At 36.1% G+C, this 23566-nt stretch overlaps 2 protein-coding genes across 7 annotated transcripts in view; both read left to right on the forward strand.

Annotated features, from left to right (window-relative positions):
• Positions 1 to 4888, forward strand: part of LOC121734367 (protein unc-13 homolog A) — a 63422-nt gene extending 58534 nt beyond the window's left edge. For all 6 annotated transcript variants that reach the window (XM_042124925.1, XM_042124926.1, XM_042124928.1 and 3 more), the window contains 6 exons: positions 44 to 187; positions 1124 to 1343; positions 1553 to 1651; positions 2480 to 2642; positions 2840 to 2966; positions 3132 to 4888. In XM_042124925.1, coding sequence (XP_041980859.1) covers positions 44 to 187; positions 1124 to 1343; positions 1553 to 1651; positions 2480 to 2642; positions 2840 to 2966; positions 3132 to 3311 — 933 coding nt within the window. In that variant the 3' untranslated portion in view covers positions 3312 to 4888. The remainder of the gene's footprint in view (positions 1 to 43; positions 188 to 1123; positions 1344 to 1552; positions 1652 to 2479; positions 2643 to 2839; positions 2967 to 3131) is intronic.
• Positions 4889 to 7218: 2330 nt separating this feature from the next.
• LOC121734087 (actin-binding Rho-activating protein-like) overlaps positions 7219 to 23566 on the forward strand; it is a 66175-nt gene continuing 49827 nt past the window's right edge. The window contains exon 1 of the mRNA XM_042124500.1: positions 7219 to 7338. Coding sequence (XP_041980434.1) covers positions 7282 to 7338 — 57 coding nt within the window. The 5' untranslated portion in view covers positions 7219 to 7281. The remainder of the gene's footprint in view (positions 7339 to 23566) is intronic.

Below are 23566 nucleotides of genomic sequence, written 5' to 3' on the forward strand. Positions count from 1 at the left end.
ACTTCAGGTTTAACAAAAGCTTTAATTTTTGACTTTATTGCAGATGATGCTGAAGAATCTAACGAACAATGCTAAGAACTTAGCAGCAAACGCAAAGATTGAGGACATGACGCAACTTTTCAAGAGCACAGTCGGTAAACAGGACGTAAAACATGCTCTGTCTGGTGTCATGGATATATCCAAGGAGGCAAGTTACAAATTATCTATACTTAATATTATAAAGCGGAAGAGTTTGTTGGTTTGAACGCGCTAATCTCAGGAACTACTGGTCCGATTTGAAAAATTCTTTCAATATTAGATAGCCCATTTGTCGAGAAAGGCTATAGATTACATTTTATCACGCTAGGACTAATAGGAGCGAAGAAATAGAGGAAAGTGTAGAAAAAACGGGGGAAATTATTCAAAAGGGCATATTTGAACGCGCTAATTTCAGGAACTACTGGTCCGATTCGAAAAATTCTTTCAGTGTTAGCCCATTTATTAAAAAAGGCTATAGCTTATATTTTATCACACTAAGATTAATAGAAGCGAAGAAATAGGGGAAAGTGTGAAAGAAACGGGGGAAATTAATCAAAAGGGCTTATTTGAACGCGCTAATCTCAGGAAGTACTGGTCCCATTCGAAAAATTATTTCAGTGTTAGATAGCCCATTTATCGAAGAAGGCTATAGGCTATAGCCTATAGCCTTCACTATATTTTATCATATTTTATCACGCTAAAACTAATAGGAGCGAAAAAATAGAGGAAAATGTGGAAAAACGGAGGAAATTATTTAAAATTGCGTATTATCTTAAGAAACTACTGGAGTAATTTTAATGTTATTTGGCACACATGAAGAATAGACCACGTGAAAGGACATAGGTTTCTTTTTTGCGGAAAAATTTACGGTTTCCGTGAGATTCCTAAATAACGCGGGCGAAGCCGCGCGGAACATCTAGTCGAAGATAAAATAGACTGTAGAATTCAAGGAAATATAATATACGTATTTAAGACGAATCCAATTTTTATAATATTCAATAAAATAAAGTTTAAAAATATATTATGTTTTGAACAAAATAAATAAATAAATTATGCTGCGATGTGTTATATAGGTACTATTAATTCATTGTTTTTTTCAATTTAGCATTTATCAGCAGAGAAGAGTTTAACACCGAAGCAATGCGCAGTTCTTGATGCGGCGTTGGATACCATCAAGCTATACTTCCACGCAGGAGGCAATGGTCTCAAGAAGACATTCCTGGAAAAGAGTCCAGAATTGCAGTCGTTGAGATATGCGCTAAGCTTGTATACACAGACCACGGACACGTTAATACGAACGTTTGTGACCAGCCAGCAGCAGCTCGGTAAGAGCCTTTTTGTAGTGCAAAAAAATGAGTGTCTTCTTCTTCTTGGTCACATGACTGTGCCAATATCTGTTTACTTGATTTTATCTCTATTTGCACAGATTTTGGTGTTGTTTTTAGCAAATAATAAATTATTATTAATATTGTGACTGAGGTAGAAAATTTAAACAATCTGAAATCTGACGAAACTTTTAACAATGTTATTACAGATGCCCCAGTGGCTGAGGCTGGAACTATTGGAGAAGTTTCCTTACAAGTAGACTTGTTCACGCATCCAGGCACTGGTGAACATAAAATTACTGTCAAAGGTAAGTAAATACCTAACTGTAGATTCATATATTTGAGAGGTTGTTAGTTATTTGCTTGATACATTCTAAAATAAAAACAACACAACAAAACAAGAAGGAATCAGAGAATATCATACCATTTTAGCATTTTTAGAGACTTCTAATGGTCACATGTCTTTTAAGTAATCGGTAGAATTAGTGTTACTGTGAATAATAAACCTATGAAGAATGGTTACAGTTTAGCAAAATACGTAGAACGTCACTAACATCATTGTAGGAATCAATACATTTAATAATATCAATAGCTTTTTAGTTGTACCTAAGTTTTTAGGTTGTTTAGCCAATCCAGTCATCCAAATTTTCAACGGATGGAATCCTAACTCCGTAAACGCAGTAATGATTTGTGTCGTCCTCATCTTTCATTACGTCTTGCATGAAGTGTCCAAAATATACCAAATATTACTTCCCAGCTTTTGACAGAAAATACAACTCAATTTCATCTAGGAATACAATATTTTCTATTGCTAACTATTCTCTTCGCGCTGTCTTTAGATCTTTCGATGTATTTTATTGCTATTTCAAACGCTTAAACTGAATATTGCTGGTTTTGGAATGGGAAATGTTTCATCAACATTTGTAATCTCGTTCTGTTTGGATCATGGATATTTAATATGGACGTATGGTTGGCAACCAAACTATTTCATCTTTTATTATGATAATATGCTTTATCCAAAAATAAAAATATCTAGTGAGCTCACACAACCCAACGTCCACATTTATTGTGATATCCTTACTGTTGTTTCTCGTAATTTTGCTGTCACTTTTTATACAACTATCATTATTTTTCAGTGGTCGCTGCAAATGATCTGAAATGGGTTATTGCCAGTGGTATGTTCCGTCCGTTTATCGAAGTCAACCTGATTGGTCCACACCTAGCAGACAAAAAGAGGAAGTTTGCTACTAAATCGAAAAGCAACAATTGGAGTCCGAAGTTTAATGAAACTTTCCATTTGTAAGTGTAACGTCTTCTAAGTGATCTCGTATATTTATGTTTTACAGACTTATAGAAAGCATTCGATGCAAAAGATTGTATGCTTTCTTCTAGATATAACACATCATTACTTGAATTATAAGGAAGCATTCGATACACCAGGATTTTCGGTTAAAGCATCACCTTCTGGATCTAACACATCATTATTTTGTCCGCAGTATGGTTAGCGCAACCGAGCAGCTAGAATTATTTGAGTTGCACGTTTGCGTACGAGACTACTGTTTCGCCCGAGAGGACCGTTTGGTGGGCGTGGCCGTGATGCGCCTCTATGATATGGTCGAACAGGTAAACAGTAATTCCAAAGTAGCACCTCGGGGATATGTAATGGTAATAACCTACCACAGTCACCACAAGGTAAACATCTCGGTGTCGTGTCGATGTGCTTTCGTATAATTTATCCCTGTCACTCTATCTCGACACTGACCTTGAAAACTTTTCTGTCTCTTTCAGACGTCCTGCGCATGCTGGCTGCCGCTCGGCACCAGAGTGAAAATGGACGAAACCGGATGGACGATACTGAGAATACTCTCGCAGAGACACAACGATGAGGTCGCGAAGGAATTCGTGAAGCTCAAATCGGAGATGCGGGCCGAAGCGCCGGCCGGGGGACCGACGCAGGGCCCCTCGTGAGAACCGCAAGGATCCTGCCGCGTGACTTCGAATATATAGGGTTCTACAACTGGACATGGTTGTGATAGCGAGCTCGTTGTACTGAGGCGACGGTTCGAGGACGAAACCTCGCTCCGGCCGCTGGGATCGGCCCAGTCCTTCAAAGCGAGGTCGAAGCCGGGACTCGCGACACACTCGGCGCTCCGGCCGTTCTGGTCAGTGCTCGTTTCGTTTCGTCGACAGACAATTTTGTAAATAAACTTTATGGTATTAAGTTACGCGAGTAGAATATTTTGCACAAATTTATAATCGTTAGCAAAAAAAAGACTGACCGTAGGCGGCCGGGCGTCTCATCGTCCGCCGATATTTAGGTATTCAGCAAAATAGAGTTTATTTCATATTTTGCTACTACTATTTTCGATGTTTCCATGCACAAAAACCATCCCGAGTGAATCTCTTTCGTTTCAGATTCGATCGTCTGAGATCTGCCCTTCTTGTATTTGCTGAATCCCTAAAGTCGTGTGTGGACTTCGACACACGCGTTTAATTAACTATTATGGACCAAACTGTCGTACTACGGACGCATTACCTACTCCTTACTCCCTAATGTAACATTTATCTAATCATCTCATTGTATATGTACAGTCAGTAATGTATGGCCTTAAGTAAAGTATTCATTTGGTTCGGTATGTGCTTCTGTGGGGGTGCGTTGTGTGTGTGGGCGCGTCTTTGTATGGGTAGGTCGGGAGTCGTGCACGTAGGGATGAATGTTCTATAAGTAAGTAGTATGGTGTATGGACGTCACTAGCCCTCGCGTCCACTGGGTGACCGCATTGTAATATGTGATCTAATATAGTCATGTAAATATCGTGCTGTTTAAAATATTATAACACGTTTTTGCCCTTAATTTTTACGCTTCTCTGTTTAATCATTGTTATCTAAAGGTTTCCGTCTTTCTGTATATTGAAAATTGTGATATTGTTATTAAATGAGATATCTACGTCATATTGTCATGAACTGACATCGTAATGTTCGTACATGTTGTTGTTTGTGATATTCATTTGTTTCACCCTCATTTGATAGACGTAACATTTGTAAAGCCTAGGCTTGTGTTCCTAAACTACGTTAGTACACTGGACATTAAGATTTGACGTAGCGTTTGGCTGTAATTTTAGACAATCAAGCGAGCTTCGGCTATTCTACAGGAGTATGGCCGATACATAACAAAATCTCCTCCAAAAATAAAATCATCTACTCGGCTGATAACTTACGCAAGGTTCTGTGTTTGTCTGATACGTTAGAAAAATTATTTTATAGACAAATGCTGCAAACCTGTATAGTTTATTTGCCAAACAAATGTTTTTATGATCAGTTAAGGGTTAAGAAACGCGACAACTTGTATGCCACATGACGTCAAATTGAACTGGCCAGTACACTGGTATAGCTTAGGAACACAAGTTGGAAATTCTATGCTCAAATATTTTGTTGATAAGTTAATTGATACATAATAATTTGCTAAAGTTAACTAAATGTAACAGTAAATACTAAATCTTGCGACCATAAAGTTAATATACATAGCGGAATAGAGCAACAATCTCGAGCAGTCAAACGAGACCGAAATTGGTTTACATATGTATGTAAAAATATGTGTATTGTGTACGTATATACTTACACAAGGATGATTGAACATGAATTCTATGAGATTAAATTGTCAACGTGCCGATAACTGCCGACTGGACTTCAAAAAAAGCTGTTCATTCAAAAAAGTTCTACTGTCATGTATCACACGTCTCTTTTTAACCACGCAGTGTTGCTGATAGTGACATCTCTCTTGTTCAGGCCTTTGTTTCTCTATTCCACTAGGTAAATTAACTTTATGCTTGCGACACTGTGTTCGACCGTCAGAAATGTAGCAGTGCTTTCATTTTCAATGTTATTTCTTACTTTCTCATACTGCTCATTAGTAAATCATATCAGAGTTATGACATGGGTAAAGAGTAGATAGAAAATATTGAAACTTTAAATACCTTTAGGTACAAATTTTAATTCATTTGTAGAAGTTTATTGCAGGAAATTTTAATATCAAGTGACATTGAAAATGAAACAAACAGAAAATCCGACACGATATTAGACCTCGCCAAAATTGAGCGGATCGCTGTGAGTTCATGAATTAGCAATAAAATAAATAATTACATTGAAACCTAGCGCCAAAAGGGAGAACTATTCGAAGATAAACCTATCGAGATTTCTTAAATGCGTAGGTACCTTATTCTGAAAATTTCGAAATCGATATGAAAAAACGAGTCGAGTACCTTTATAATATCGACTGTTTTTTTTTAAGAATTAAAACCCTCAATTTTAAGAAAACGTCGAACTCACAGCGATTCACTCATTTTGTTTAAAGTCCTTAGATTTCTATATATTTAGTGTTTATCATGGATTACATATCTGTAGATAGATGTGGTTTGCTAGTCCAAATCTCGATTGATATATTTAAATATTTACTCTTTAAATCGAATTAATGGTTTTATTTCTTTTAGTTAAATTCTATTGAAATTGTTTTAATATATTAAAGCACACTCGGTGTCGAGTACTCCAAGACGTTATACGAATCCCCATAATTTCTATCTCGTGTGTTTTATTATATTAAATGTTAGATTTTATTGGATAGTTATTTAGTCCGTTTTTAGAATAATTTGTTTGTAAAAAATTGATGTCGGATAAACTCATATCAGGTTTCTAATTAGGCTTAAAGTTGTTAAGAGTTTTATTGTCCAAATAATTTTCTCGGAACGCAATAGCCAGCGCGGCACGGACATCCTCGAATGTGACGTCATCGATCTCGATCGACAGGGCAGTAACTCGATTCGATTTCACATTCGGAGATCCACCCCCAATTCAGAGGGCCTAAACAAGCGGCAAGCGATTATCTTAAACGCTATTAACGCCAACGTCACAAAATGTATGGGATTTGACATTAGTATTCGCTAGCGAAGCGATGACTTATGTTAAATCGCATACATTTTGTTAGCGTTTACGATAATCGCTTGCCACTTGTCTATTAGGGCTGATACCTCGATCGAGGCATGAGAATTGGCCCCCAACATCGTCCAGTGTCGGCATCCAACTGTCGGTTACTCCTAAGTTTTTTTGATTCGAGTTTACGAGGATATCATATTGTCTAGTATAACGAAACGCACAGCATACATTGTTCATGCATCTCATCACTTACCACTTGACAATACTTGGTAATAAGTGGGTTCGGTGGTCACCACCAACGGTTACGCTCCAATATTAGTATTAAATCACCTAACATTGCATATATCTTTGTATAAATGCATATATGTAAATGTTACATGTTTAAACACATTATTGAATTTAGAATTTTTATGAAAAAAATAAATATCCGTATTTCAAATATATCTGCTTTTGTTTTATTTTTCTGTTAATAGTCATTACTTATAATATTGATTTAGAGTGCAGTAGGAAATCAATATTAAAAGCATAAGATACAGTAGTAGATAATGGGGCGCCAGTGCTGGATTGAACTAAAACATAGTATCTACATCCAACAGCTGTATATCTACTTAACATGCTAACACTAGCACTAGTGTTAAAATATTGGCGCCTACTACTGAATCAGAATAAAATATAAATAAATCATCTAAATATACTCTCCACAAAATGGGACGCTCTTAAGTGCAAATTAATAATTGTCTTTTTAATAACAAGACGTCGCAATCTCAATACTCGCATACCGACCCGAATGAAATCCCAAAACAAAGTGTTCCCGTATCTCGAAAATCCAAAGCATTTCCTGGTAATGATTCACTGGATCCAAACAGCTGACTCTGAACACTGGAACGTAGACGTGTCGTCATGAGGGGGGAGGGATCTATTTAAGAATCAGCGTCACTCATTCATAATTTGGCCACTATACGGTTGTAGCGCGCTCGGTCTGCACGTTTAGTTGTTCAGTTCAGTGTACAAAATGAGTGGGAATTTCCTTACTATACCCAGTGATGAAAACATCAAGCGTCGGTCTAGGGTAAGTACAAATTACAATAGTTGTTAGACTAAACTGGTGGTTAGGGCCAAAGTTTTTGTTCGTAGTTTAAAACTAATATGTTTTGCTAAAACAATAAAAAGTTATTTGGAAAGGTTAGTTTTTGAGAAAAACTCCACTAAGTTAACGTGATGGGTACTTATAATTTGATTAATTAAAATTATATTTTTAAAAATAAAATACAGTCTAAAAATGTCGCTCGCACTTACTGAAAAAAGTGTAGGTATAAACTTTTATGAAAGAATTTTTAGTAGTGTTACGCATTTAAACTTTGGAATTTGCTACCTTTTTGATTTCTTGATAGTATAGCCTATTATATAGGTCTACCAGAATCTGATGGCAAATTTTGATGGCAGATTTTCAAAAAATATCCTTGATCATTGGCTAAATTTTTATATTTGCATGTTTCACACACAAAATAATCCGCTAAAGGAAAAAAAGGATCAAAAGGTTTTATTCCTATTACCCCGGTATTGCTAAGATCAATTTATTTTCTCACTTTTTGCCATTAGATTCTAGACCTATTCTAGACCTATACCTTATTTATTATATATTATAGTGACTGATTAAGCCTTAATGAAATTAAGCAATTGCCTTGCCTAGGGCATCACGTCTGAGGGGGCACCAGAAGAAGCACAAAAAATCCGTTCTTAGTCTCACTCTCACGTCACCAAAAACCACACCAATAAAATTTCTAGGAAAAAAACTAATGTTTTTAGGCGGTAAAGGTTTAAAGACTGATTCTAGTTGACATACAGATAGGGGGGCCCACAGGCATGGATTGCTTAGGGCATCAAGTAGTCTAAAATCCGCCGCTGGGTGCACCCCGTCACAATATCCGCGAACCTTTGAAGCTCGCATTCTTTTGTTTTCTCGAAAATAACTTCGCGCTAACGAGACGTGTTTACCGCCGCTATTGTCAAACATCATCCATACGTCAGCTAGACAACAAAGTGATGAGCGATTGCCAATTTTAAATAGCACGCCGGTGCCAAAACGCTTGTCATAACCCACAACCGCCGTTTGTTCCGTCGGCTTCGAGTATCAAAGTCCGTCGGTCGCTGTTTTTTATTAAGTAGGTACTACGAATAATAAAAACTAAGCCCGGGCGCGCACTAGCGGCCAGGCCGCAGCGACCAGGTCGCGGCGGCCATCGAAAGTATGGTGTGGCCGCTTTACAGCGTGCGGCCAGGTGCGCTCGGTCTATGGCGGTTTCATACTAAGGTATATAATCTCGATGGCCGCCGCGACTTGGCCGCTAGTGCGCGTCCGGGCTTAGGAAACGTAACTTCCATACTATTACCGTTCCTTTCAAACTGTCATATAACGTCAGCCTGATACCGCTCAAGGCCACCTAAATATTTATTTTATTTATTTATTTTATTATTAGGTAGGTAGGTATATTTTTTTTTCTTATGAATAAAGGTGCAAGTTGTAAGCCGGCTACATGAAGCGGCAGCAGACGACGTGTCGTCGCGACACTATGTATTTCTATGAAAAGTGTCGCTAGCTTCGTGTCGCTAGCTGCGGAGGGTATTTCATAGAAATACATAGAAACCAGTAGTGTCGCGACGACACGTCGTCTGCCGCCGCTTCATGTAGCCGGCTTACAACTTGTACCTTAAAATGTAAGCAAAATAACAGTCATGTATGTAAAACTACGTTTGCAGTTGTTCTAACTCGACGAAAAGAATAAAACTTTCACGTATGAAAGTAGACAGTACACTTTCTCACCTACCCTACAAAAAAGATGACGGAGTACGATTTATCGTTACCAAATATAGTTAAAAAATCAGTCAAGTGCGTGTTTTTTGTATGGGATGCCCCTTATCTATTTATTTTATTTTAATTGTATTATTAAATAGTACCCGGATGACCGAGCTTTGCTCGGTATAGCAAACACTCATTGACTTCGTATTACTTAATAACGCCATCTGCTGGTCGTTAAAACAATTAGTTGCTCACATAATAGTATTATTATTCGCCAATAGATGTCAGGAAGAGTCATATTTTTCAGTTTATCGATTATCGATAAAACACGAATAAAAAGACATTTTCTGAGAATGATTCCTAGCTAGATCGATTTATCGGCCCCGAAACCCCCTATATACTAAAATACATGAAAATCGTTGGAGCCGATTCCGAGATTCAAATTATATATAAATAAATAAATAAATAAATAAATAAATATATACAAGAATTGCTCGTTTAAAGATATAAGATTAAAGTACACATAATATTATAATAATTGAGGATTTTGTAAAAATTTCAAGAGTCTACATGTTTCCATTATAAGTAGATTACGAGCCAAAAAGGACAAAAAAAATCATGTTTGTTGTATAGGAGTGCCTCTTAACTATTAATTTTATTTTGATTAAAGCAGCACCAGAAAAACACAATCTGTAAAAATTTCAGAAGTCGAGCTATAGCGGTTCTTGAGGCACAGCAGCCTGGGGACAGACAGACAGACGGACAGACATCGAAGTCTCGGTAATAGGGTCCCGTTTTTACCCTTTGAGTACGGAACCCTAAAAAAGATTGTCCAAAACATTTTGTTTAGCAAATAATCGGTCTTACCCATACTTCTTTGTAATTTAAAGGGCTAGATAAAAATAAATGGCTAATTGATCAAGCGATTCGGACACGCGGCCTCAGAGTGCTATTTCAATATTTGGCAGTGACCGATGCACACTACAAACTATAATTCATTCATTCAGAGAGTTTAAGAGACAATAATTCATTCATAATCTACATTTTCTGTCAAATCGTGAGTGAAATATCATCTGTCATCGGATATTTTAGCTTCGCGTTTCTGAAGTCGATCGTTTATCATAGACACTATCGATCAATAATGACTTGTAGGACTTTACTCGCTAATTTTGTTGCGCAGGATTTTGTTTATGGCGTAGGACATGTACGAAAAAATGTCTTTTCCCAAACACAAAGTATCACGGTTCTAAATTCCATATAATATCTACTTTTATAAATTTCATAAATTATTATTAGTTCAGCCGCTTATGTAAAAAGAAAATAAATAGGCAAAATAAAAAATTGTATTAAAACTTTACCAATTTTCTTCGTGATTCTTTCTTTCTATTCTTAATTTAGTCCAATAGATGAAAAGTAGGTTAGTTCTTGGTTTAACGAGATAATCCGTATTAACTTTAATCCAATGTATTACGTATTATATGGACTATTAAGTAACATGAGACTGCTGAAAAGTGAAAACGCTGACTTAGCACGTGGGCTAAGCCCTCTAATAGTAGGGGAGGGAGGGAGGGAGAGAGGGAACTCGAGCGTCATAGAGACCTAGTAGGTTTTTTACATTAGATAAAACTGATTTAAAAAAATAAGAGTGTTTTTCATTTCAGCGGTGGGTTCAGAAACTGCAGCCATTTGAAAGTTTTGAAAAACAAAATATATTCAGAAAATTGCTTATTTAGGTAAATTATAAATATATTTTAGACAACAACAATCATTTAGTTTAGTGCAAAATAAAATATCTGCGAAGCTTAGTTAGGAAAATATGAAGCTTTATTTTTTATATTTTAAAATGTCCCTACAGGCTTACTTGCTCAGTGCTTTTTAAGAGCCCATATGACCCTAACTTGACTACATACTTTGACCTAGATCTCAAAATCTGTAAGGTCTAGAAAACTGATTTTTTGACACAAGTAACTTCAGTTCATAAATATTAAATGCTCAAGACGAAAACACGATTACTCAAAAAATGCTCGATAGTTTCTTTTTTACAAAAAACCTTGTTTTAGACACATTTTTGCTTGGATCTTAGAAGTTTGCTGTCTTTTCTTTAATATTTTTTAATATCTAAAAAGGTATTGATAAAACCTAAATTTGCTCAAAACACTTTTTTCATAATCATTATAGTTCGTCTTTTATTGGAGTAAAACTAACTCGGCGATGATTCCGCGCCGTCCTTTTTCACCTGGCATATGAAAGACGGGCGTGAGTGTGAAGAGAGAAGGACGATGTTTGATTTTTAGAGTCAGGTGAGCTCTTAAGGAAGCTTCTTTGGGGTATACTAAATATCTGACAGATCCGATGACATTTCAATATTTAAAAAAAAGTTAACCCACCACGTGAGAAATCTGATTTATATACCTTGATAACTAGACACATGTCGCCCATGCCGGAAGCCTATATTATAAGCTTAATCTGACATGCTCGAGCTTGTACCGAAATCTCCTCTTTCCCTCCCCAACTATAAGGGTCAATTAACATGGCCAGACTAGGCCATTAAAAACTTAACTTTATTATTACACAAGGTAACCTACATTTAATACGGATTCTCAGACTTGCCGCCCGCGGTGTTGTTTACATGTATTTTCAAAATATTTCTTACTACCTACTTAATTTAACCTGGCAGATGCAAAACAGCTGATACAGATTAATATCATGCTACTAATATTTGGGGAGGGGAAGAGGGGATTTCGGGATAAGCTCGAGCGTGTCAGATTAAGCTTGTATAGGCTGTCTAGTTATCATGGTATAAAAATCAGATTTCTCACGTGGTGGGTTAAAAAAATTTGTTTTTAAATATTGAAATGTCATCGGATCTGTCAGATTAAGATAGGGGATGTTACGCATACCCCAAAGAAGCTTCTATATAAAGCGCTGACGATTCTAAGGTTAGGTAAGCATGTAGGGACATTTAAAAAAAAAAATAATGGTTCTTAATTTCCTAAATAAGCTTCGCAGATATTTTATTTTGCACTAAACTAAATGAGTTAGTCCTTGTTGTCTAAAATATATTTACAATTTACCTAAATAAGCAATTTGCCTAAATGATAAAAAATTTGCCTAAATCATAATCGATTCAGCTTTTTACCCGTGAAAAATACCCACGTGTGAAAAATACATACGTAACAGATAGTACTGGTAATTTAGCCCTAGTTCTTTAACAAATAACGAAACGCCATCTATTAAGAAAACAAAATACTATCTTTAAGGCGAGTTTACGCTAACGCTCTAGGACATTTTCTCAATGGGTAGAGCATGCTGATGACAAAAACCGAGGCTATGTTGTTTCACACCGGCTAAATACAGATGGCTTTCGGATGTTAGTAAATAAGCTAAAAGCATATTTAGTCGCTGTTATGCATTTGTGTATATTTTAGTATTAACCCATAAAAAATGTTGAGTTATGAATGCAGTCTTTTCTAAAATATGATCTAAAGAACATAATTGCACTCATAATTAGAGTTGCCAGATGTCCGGTATTTATGCGTACAGTCCGGTAAAAAATAAAAGGTCATACCGGACAGAATAATGTCCGGTATTTTGAGAAAAGTCGGTACTACTGATACCTAGTTTTAGGTGGTTTTAATTTTTACAAGATCCTACCTTTATTTCATTAAGTAAGTTGTAGTTTTTTTTTTATAAGATAAGGGGGCAAACGGGTCACCTGATGGAAAGCAACTTCCGTCGCCCATGGACACTCGCAGCATCAGAAGAGCTGCAGGTGCGTTGCCGGCCTTTTAAGAGGGAATAGGGTAATAGGGGAAGGTAGGGATGGAAAGGGAACGGAATAAGGGAGGGTAGGGAAGGGAATAGGATAGGGGATTGGGCCTCCGGTAAACACACTCGCTCGGCGAAACACAGCGCAAGCGCTGTTTCACGCCGGTTTTCTGTGAGGACGTGGTATTTCCCCGGTCGAGCCGGCCCATTTGTGCCGAAGCATGGCTCTCCCACTAAATATAGTTTAATATAATATAAAAATACTTTCTCAAAATTAGCATTTAGCGCAATAATAATATAAAATTCTGTATCTTTGCGACCTACCATTCCAATAGACCCCCCCCCCCCCCCCCATTTGGGGTTGTCCGGTAACGGTAATAATTTCACCCGCCCGCTCAAGTACATTTTAACGAATGCCTAGTTTCTAACGGTCCTTACTCCTTGACAGCAGTTGAGCTAATTATCAGAGTTGTTGATTGGGTAATGTTTTGAAATTAGCCAATAAATAGTTCTATAAATCAATAATTATTAATCCATACATCCATTCTAATTATCCATACTTCGCCATCCATAATTCGAAAGTGTGTCGGTCTCTCTGTCCGTCCGTCCGTATGTCTGTCTGTTATCTCTTCACGGCCCAACCGCTGAACCATTTTGCTGCAATTTGGTATGGAGATACTATGAGTCCCGGGAAAGGACATAGGATACTTTTCATCCCGGAAAAATGTACGGTTCCCACGCGGTAAACGAGTTTTGGCGCAACGGAGTTGCGGGCGTCATCTAGTATAAATATGTACAATACTATACAGTGTGTAACAAAAATAAGTGATAATACTTTAGGGTGTGTACGTGTTCCTTGTAGAGAGTACACTGTGAAAGTAGCAGCGCTGAAAGACGAAAATTGTTTTTCACATTTGTATGGGCAAGGGCCCGAGCGTCACGAGTTTCTCCATACAAAAGTGAAAAAAATTTTGGTCTTTCAGCGCTGCTACTTTCACAGTGAACTCTCTACAAAGAATACGTACACACCCTAAAGTATTATCACTAATTATTTTTGTTACACCCTGTATAAGTAAATATTAAATATGAATTATAAAAATGATTTTAAAAATTTATTAATCTCTCTAAAACTCGGGAATGGCTGAGCCGATTTGGCTACTTTTAGTCTTGAAATATTCGTGGAAATCTTGGGAAGGTTTATATTACGAGGAAAGTGATTTAGTTCACGGTCATCAAGTTCTTAATATTGAAATGGTTTAACACAGTTTAAGAAGAGGTGAATTCTTGATCGAGTTTCAAATATTATATCGGTCCTGGCACGATTAAAAATAATTCATAAGCTAGCGCCATCTCAGAACTATAAATCCATGAATCACTCTAAAAGTTCTAATGAAAACTCGGAGTGATATACAATTTTAATTTCCCCTACTGTTTCCGTCGTTTGATATCATTTTAGATTTATATTTTATGTTTCCTCTTCAGAAATAAATGTTGTGACACACATTTTTAAGCCACATACTCCGCCAAAACGACCGATCCAAAGCATTTACTGACATATTATATATTAAGAGTTAGCCAAAGGGTCAGGGGACAGCCTAATATTAGACTTAAAGCCTAATATAATACAATTCACAAAAGTATATTTGCTCTTTCATCGCTGCTACTTTCATCGTGAAAGCTCTATAAGAAACGTAAATACACTAAACTCTAAAGTATTATAAGTTTGTTTTGTTACACCTTTTTCTTTTTTTATGGTACAATCTAGAAAAAAAATCTGCTCATAAAAATAACGAAGGTCTGGCCCTTTTTTCTCTGTGTATCAGCTGAGCTAACTGACAACATACAGGCCAAGGCCAGCTGGCGATACACACTTGAATTGTAAAAAAAGAAAATTTTTATGCAATTGTTTTGACGATTAATTGGACCAGTTTTGTTTAGAGTCCCAATGGATGAATTTTTACATCTGAGTCAGTGTTGAATCTTGAAAACACCAAAAACCAATAAAACTGCAATATTTTCATATAGAGGCAACACCAACATAGACAGTAAACAAAAAGTTTGTTCGACGTTTGACAACGTTTCTTATTATATATTCAGTATGGCGTCTGCAAAATGTCCGATTTTGGTCGGATTATTTACTACATTTGCTAGTAGCGCCCTCTGCTCCAACCTTCGTTGTCATCCAATTCCCTATTATGTTATCATCAGCCTGTGGCTGTATAATATTGTCCACAATATCGTCCATCTATCAGGTCGCAATGTTTCCTATACTAAGTTTATCACGAATGACGAAATGCACCAGCAAACATCTAGCAACTGTCTTGTTTGCAACTGCAAAGAAAGTACCATCGCATAATTCGATTCATAGGCAGATGGTGGACCAAAGTCGTTTGATTGTATTATGTCAATTTAATATTAGTCGGATCTGTTGGCTGGAGTTGACATAACGCGACCAAATTACGAAGGTCCGCCATTTGCCTATGAATCAACTTCTCTGATAGTACTTTCCTCGTTCGTCGATAATAAAAACAACGCCAACCAAGCTGTGGACGAGATCAAACAAAACAGAATCCAAATAAACATCGCTCAGAAATCATCAAAAGTTACAAACAAATTCTGATCGATCAGGCAACTCGTACGGAAATAACCAGGAATGTAATTAAACGGCTAAGTGATTCATATTCGTACTGACGCGAGCAATGACTATAGCCAGGAATGTGGGGTAAAATTAGTTTACGTTGTAATGATCACGTAGGTTATAAGCGAAATAGAAATATCAGATTTTGTATCGGCAGTCTAGTTCAAACTGGAATATTGACAATAATGATTGCATGGTATATATTTTATGTTGTATCTAAAATGTAAATAAAATTTAAAAAATGAGTGCATTTCAACACGTTACAAAAATGTTATGACAAATGTAAAAGACAAATAAATGTGTAATAAACGACATAGGTACATAAAATATAGTACTTGGCACACCTCACCTTCCGACACATATAATCGTACTATGTCTTAAATGTAGCGGCATCTTTAAGGCTTAGCTATCGATTTTAATAATAAATCGATTCGAAAGATTAAAAAAAGTTTCAGTGCGATATACCTATTACCTATATAGGCAAAGAGAAAAAAGTTTTGACTTTAAAGCTAAACTAAAGTTAATGCGAGAAATTGGAAAGTAAACGCCAAAATGCGTTGAAATTTTTACTTGATGTATAAAAACAAAATTACAGAAAAATTGTTTTGCTCAAAACATCGCAACAATCTCAAATTCCTAGCATACACTACTAAGATCTTTTAGCGGACATCATAGACAAAGCATCAACACTGTTATACAACTATACATTACAATGTCAAAGGCAATTGGCCGGCAGCCAGCTGACTGGCTATTGTGAAAATTTCACGTAAACATCGGTTTTCGCAGTGTTAAGGTTACAACAGATGAAAAACTGTTAAACATTTCCTTCCTTTTCGAATTAAAATAATATTTACTCGCATCTGTTGGCAGTTCTTTAGGAATCTCTGAGAGATGAGAAAATGGGATTAAATATATTTGCATAGTTTTAAATAAATATTTCCACGCCTTAGAGGCAAAAATTGTGAACTATAAAAAAAAAATAAGAACATTGTAACCAATTTCTTGGAAATAAAGACTTACTTACTTACTAAAAATACGTAAGTCTTCAATATAATATCTAATATTATGTCTATCTGTGATATCTACAATGTAGCACCACAAACTACGAATAATAAATAGTTTTTATTATTCGTAGACCACAAATCACAATAGACATTGTGGTAGCACTATGAAGGCAACAATAAGTAATTAGGTTTTTTTTTTATGAAAGAAGGAGGCAAACGAGCAAATGGGTCACCTGATAGAAAGCAACTTCCATCGCCCATGGACACTCGCAGCATCAGAAGAGTTGCAGGTGCGTTGACGGCCTTTTAATAGGGAATAGGGTAATAGGGGAGGGTAGGGATGGGTAGGGAAGGGAATAGGGGAGGATAGGGAAGGGAATTGGGCCACCGGTAAACTCACTCACTCGGCGAAACACAGCGCAAGCGCTGTTTCACGCTGGTTTTCTGTGAGAACGTGGTATTTCTTCGGTCGAGCCGGCCCATTCGTGCCGAAGCATGGCTCTCCGACGTATAAAGGTTCTCGAAACTTAACAATAAATATAATTGTTAAAAAATTCCCATACTGAATGGAAAGTGTCATTGTGATATTTATAAGTTAACGCTCGAATTAGAATCACGTCACCTCTTTCATTTTTCTTATGAATGAAAGAGAAGACATGACATTTTAACAAGCTGTTAACACTAACAGACGTTGGTGAAATTGGGGCTTAGCATTATTTTAGCCCCTGGAAGGACAAGGCATATTTTATCACGAAAAATGTACCTTCTCGCGCGGTAAATAAATCTTATATCTTTAAACGAGCAATTCTTGTATATATATAATTGGAATCTCGGAATCGGCTCCAACGATTTTCATGAAATTTAGTATATAGGGGGTTTCGGGGGCGATAAATCGATCTAGCTAGGAATCAGTTTTAGAAAATGTCATTTTATTTGTGTTTTATCGAATACCGAGCAAAGCTCGGTCAAATAGCTAGTTATGTTAAAGAAAGCAACATTATGTAGTTAGGTATATTTCTACTTCGTACGCCGTACGCTACGAATTCAATAAAAATATTCCAAGCTTATCCCTAATGTTTTGTCTCTCACCACATAATTACATTTATCTTAGCGAATTTACAAGACATACGATTATATGCGTCGAAGGCGAGGTGTGCCAAGTACTATATTTTATGTACCTATTGTCGTTTATTACACATTTATTTGTCTTTTACATTTGTCATAACATTTTTTGTAACATGTTAAAAATGCACTCTTTGTTAACATATTATTTACTTACATTTTAGTACTACAATATAATTTATACTTATATTATAATATGTTTTTGACCGGAAAAGAAATAAAGCAATATTATCATAATCTAACAAAATTCAATGATTATATGCTGAAGAAACAATATTTCTAAGATAAAAGCCCGAAAATGAGAAATTTAAGCGTGAAGTTACCAAAAAATTTTCATCACCGTAAAGTCTTTACTTTATAAAATATCCAAGAGTATTTTTTAAACACTTTTATTCAATACTAAATGAAGTCCGCACTCCACAACTCCGTTGCGCCAAAATTAGTTTAACACGCGAGAACCGTACATTTTTCCAGGATAAAAAGTATACTAATTATAGTATACTTATCCTTTCCCAGGACTTAAACTATCTCCATACCTTTTAGCAAAATCGATTCAGCGGCTTGGGCTCGAAGAGGTAACAGACAGACAGGTAGGCAGACACACATTCGCATTTATAATATTAGTGTGGATATAGTACAAATATTTCCCCCATACATATTTTTTCAAGTATTAAATAGAAAGATAAATGTAAGTTATTAAAACGTAGCACACATGCCGTTTGAAAACAATGTTGGAAATATTATGTAGAGCCTACGTTCAAAAAGATTAAAAGGGCTATAATATTCAAAGGAAATATTTGTATAGGACATAGATCGATAGCGAGTCCAGTGTTTGCTCGATTAACTTATTTATCCAGCGCTTGACTTCCCGGGAACTAATGGTCGCAAGTACTTTTATGATGTATCAAAAGAAAAAAAAACTAAATAAATAAAAAATAAAAAAAAAAGACCGCAACTGCGTTTGATATACGTTACGTTTTATGCGGATCAAATTAAAATAACGAAAGCTTCGATAAATCTTTGCCGCTTGATATTTCTTTTAAAAGAAAAACTCGGTATCAAACAAGTAACAAAACATAAACATCGACATCGACGTGGGAGAGCCATACTTCGGCACGAATGGGCCGGCTCGACCGGAGAAATACCACGTTCTCACAGAAAACTGGCTTGAAACAGCGCTTGCGCTGTGTTTCGCCGAGTGAGTGAGTTTACCGGAGGCCCAATCCCCTACCCTATTCCCTTCCCTACCCTTCCCTGTACCCTTCCTTACCCTTCCCTATTCCTTCTTAAAAGGCCGGCAACGCACCTGCAGCTCTTCTGATACTGCGTGTGTCCATGGGCGACGGAAGTTTCTTTCCATCAGGTGACCCGTTTGTTCGTTTGCCCCCTTATTTCATAAAAAAAACACAAGTACTTTATAGCAACCACTAGCAACTCAATTTGAAATTACTGTAGACTGTAGTTTCTACGAATTAAACCAAAGCCGTAGCAATCTTATAAGTTATTATTTTTAACATAGTCAGTAAATATTTACTCAAAAGTGTTCCAGCTTTTATTATTCAGCAAATATGCGGAAGAGATAAACGGTAACCTTTAAACCGTTTTCAATAATGGCGGACATTTTGTAAATACAACCATCTGCGCGATTGTTAATGCGTAAACAACGCGCACGTGTTCTCGCTTCCGAATTCTTACGTAAACACTTGAAACTTGCGAAGAATTATTATACTATAAATATTATATTCTGATATAGATATTTAAGGTGATCGCACATATTTTATCAGCACGCACGATGCGTTCGGACTTCGGCGCGTACGGTGCTGACATATTGTATAATAGTACTGACTACTGGCCAGACGAAGACAATATTATGCAGACAATATTATGTATCCATACTAAATTTTCATACTTACTAATTATATTATATATGCTTAAACCGGTGAACCGATTTTGATTAAATTTGGCAAATGGCATGCAGATACTTTGATTAGCCTATTGTACCAGAAGGATTATTATTGATTTTTTTATTTATAGTCCGGCGGGGCTAAAATGGTCACATTTAGCAATTCCTCTCAATCAATTCAGCAAATGAATTGTCAAAACTGTCAAACAACTGTTAGAAAAATGAATCATATTATGATTCATGTCATGATTCTTCAAAGCGACCATTTTAGCCCCGCTGTTCTATATATGTGTATTCTGTATAATTTCTGACTCATCGCGCGGTTTGAATTTTAGCCAAAGCAGATGAATGCTCTTTATTAAAATTAATGCAATTCATGTATTAGGGAAAACACATTTCAAAACAAAAGCTCATATTTTCTAATATTCTTTGTACAATTTATGTGAACTAAAACCCGTTTGTGGAAATCTTTGTGCAAGTAAACTGTCTCTGAAAATGCTGAAATTTCGCTTCGCAAAAGTCGGATTAAGTTTAAATATAATGCGATCAGCGCTCTATTCAAATACATTGTCAGTCTTAGTCAATTTAAAATTTTAGGAATAAATTCATTGTCTTTTCCGGAAATTCTCGCTTGTGGTATCGGTGAAAAAATAAGTAATAATATATAAGTATAAGTAAAAATTAATTTTCATACGTGGGAGAGCCATGCTTCGGCACGAATGGGCTGGCTCGACCGGAGAAATACCACGTCCTCACAGAAAACCGGCGTGAAACTGCGCTTGCGCTGTGTTTCGCCGAGTGAGTGAGTTTACCGGAGGCCCTATTCCCTTCCCATCCCATCCTTACCCTCCCCTATTACCCTATTCCCTCTTAAAAGGCCGGCAACGCACCTGCAGCTCTTCTGATGCTGCGAGTGTCCATGGGCGACGGAAGTTGCTTTCCATCAGGTGACCCGTTTGCTCGTTTGCCCCCTTATTTCATAAAAAAAAGTAAAAGTAAGTTCCAGGAAATACGGACTATAAAGTATTTCTGATAAAACGAGAACCTGGTAACGACCAACCTAACGAAGTTAACAAAATGACAAAACTAAGTATGCAGTCGTTGCGTTAATTTCATGTGTGTTTAATTAAAATCTGTCAAAGTGTTGGAATTGATCTAGTAGAAATGTAATCGTAGTACGTGTACCTACTATCAAATCACTATTATAAAATACTCAATTTGGTGATTACTAACCGCCTCACTCAAAGACGTTATATTTTGTTTGATTTAATGAAGATTTTTACGTGATACATGTACATTATACAGGGTGTAACAAAACTAAGTGATAATACTTTAGGATGTTTATGTGTTCCTTGCATAGAGTTAACTGTAAAAGTATCAGGGCTGATACTTTTTTTGTGATTTGTATGAGCAAGCGTCCGAGTGACAAGGATTTTCCCATACAAAAGTAATAAAAAAATTACTCTTTCTGCGCTGCTACTTTTACAGTGCATGCTACACAAGGGACACATACACACTCTAAAATAATATCACTTAGTTTTGTTACACACTGTATATACGTTTATACCAAACTCTTCATCAAATCAAAATAAGTTTAACATTGAATTTCTCTGGGTGCGGCATTAAATCCCTAATATAAGCCTCTCAAGTAAAGAACGAACTTTAAAAGCTTATACGATTCGTACATTGTTTTCGTATTTTTGGCGATATTAAATCCGCCCTGCGAAAGTTCTTTTGGGATTACCAGTTCCTCCGAAACATCGATATTTTTTCAAATAAAGTGTAGATGTACCTCCACTAAACGTGCATTGAACCATCGCATTTTAAAAAGCTATTTTGAAGATAAAAATCTTTCTTTACTAAGTATCAAGATTTGAAACGACCTGAATGACCAGGGGCTGTAGCCAAAGTCCATTTCGTTAAAAACGATGACGAAATTCGTTATCAAAATGTATGGGATTTGACATTAGTCTTTGGTAGCGAAATGTCATTAAGCGATGACTTATGACGATGAATTTCGTCATTATTTTATCGAAAAATACTTTGCATAAGGGGGCTGATCGATAAACCGTAAGACGGCGGAAGAAGAGATCACCACACACGTCGTAGGAGAAAAAGTATCTCTCACCATTTCTACTCGAGAATGTTTTCTCCTGTTTCCATCTGCACCCATAGTTTCACTTACCATCTTCCGGTACTCCCTGAGGGCAACTCATTGTTAAGCTACTGCACAGCTTTTATCGTACTGTTATACGGGATTACTATTTTCCCTTTTTAAAAAAAGATTTATTATAATTAAACTGAAATAGTACTTGAATTAAACAAAAAATTAGAATTGAGACAACTGTCGCGGTCAGGAGTCGGAGATGGAATGTGTGGAAGGGGTCTGGACTGAAGCGTAGGACGATAGGAGAAATGCGGGATCAGCAAAGTCGGAAAGCTAGGGTGAGCATGATAGGGTACAGATGCGGGATATAACACCTCCCCGGGGTAGACTAAACTTCGGGGTCGAAGTTTATGGAAAACGAAATAAAGGAAATTAAACATGGATTCTTAGGCTGGGAGTAGGAATAGGTTCAGGTTTAGCTTTGCCTTTAGATAGGTCTTGAAGAGGAATAGAAGGAGGAGAGGAGCCAGAAGGAGAAGAAGAAGAATCATCTTGGGTTTCCTGTGTTGGAGTTGGATTGACAGGAAGAGTTTGGGAAAATCGTGGAAGTATGTAAGGATGACGACAGTTGTACCCTTTTATTAAAACTAAACATTTCAAAACACAAAATACGAAAATAATCAAAGAAATAACTACAAGAGTGGAAGAATAATGTGCTTCATATTTAATGAAACTGTGTTGATTAATGATTTTGTCAGTTTCTTTTGTTAATGATTTTAACTTTAATATATTTCCGTTACTAATCGTGTCTAGATCGAAATTTTGTAAATCTATAGTATGAAACTCACTATTTTCTCCATTATTTATCTTAAAATTACAACATGAATCATTTATAATATTAACATTAGAAAATATCTTATTTACTCTAAATTTCACAGCTTGAGATTTAGGTATTAACTTTGTATGTTTTGAATAAGCGATACAATTATTGGGTACATAAATAATTCCTGTACCTATTACATTTAGATCAACATTTGTTTTGTTACGAAATTCAATTAACACTTTAGTGTAAATGGATTGTACAAATATCCATTTATTGTTCGAGATAGATTTCCAAATATCGATTTGGCCGTTAACACTTTCGGTTTTGCACTGCACTGGTAGAGATTTTATGGTATTCACTAGTAATTCACTTTCACAACTCGGATGCTCGCTGGTGGAGAGGATCGTGGTCACGTCGCAGATATAGGTTCGGGCATTCATCGCTTTGCATTCCCGTAGTGAGTCAAGGTTACAATATGTGCTTTTGTCATTGGTCATTGCAATATATTTACTACTAGGTACAACATAAGCATAATAACTAGGTTTAGATACATCATGTGGTGTCGGAAGAGCAATATTATGATATAGATTATATTCCTTTAAGGATACAAGAGGAATTCTAAGGATAAACACAACTTTATCGCTAACACTATAACTAAATACGCTAGAAACATTAATGAGAGTAAACATTTCATTTAATTCTAGGTTTACAGGTAATTTCGTATCAACAGGTAAGTGACGAAAGTTATCGACAAGCTCCTGGTATAAATGAATAGGCGGTAATATAGCTGGATGTAGTATATTCTGGCTACTAAACATAATTGCATTGACAATATCCTCTATTTGAAATGATAAAGTTATAATACTTGCTTCTAGACTATTTAATATAGTAATCATATTAGTTTTCATTATTAAGCTTTTAGACATCGTAGATATATTATTTATTTTGTTAGAGAGGTTGTCGATAGCTTCATTAAGGTTGTCTTCATTAATTTTTATTTTATTTAAAGTAACGTTAATATTTGTTAAAGTAGTAGTTGTTAAGAGAATATTATCCTTGATTAATGAAGCCAACTCTTTTTGATTTGATTGTACATTTCGTATGGCTTCATCGTATTTGATGGCGTCATTTTCAT

Source organism: Aricia agestis, chromosome 15, assembly GCF_905147365.1.
Source record: "Aricia agestis chromosome 15, ilAriAges1.1, whole genome shotgun sequence".
NCBI lineage: Eukaryota > Metazoa > Arthropoda > Insecta > Lepidoptera > Lycaenidae > Aricia > Aricia agestis.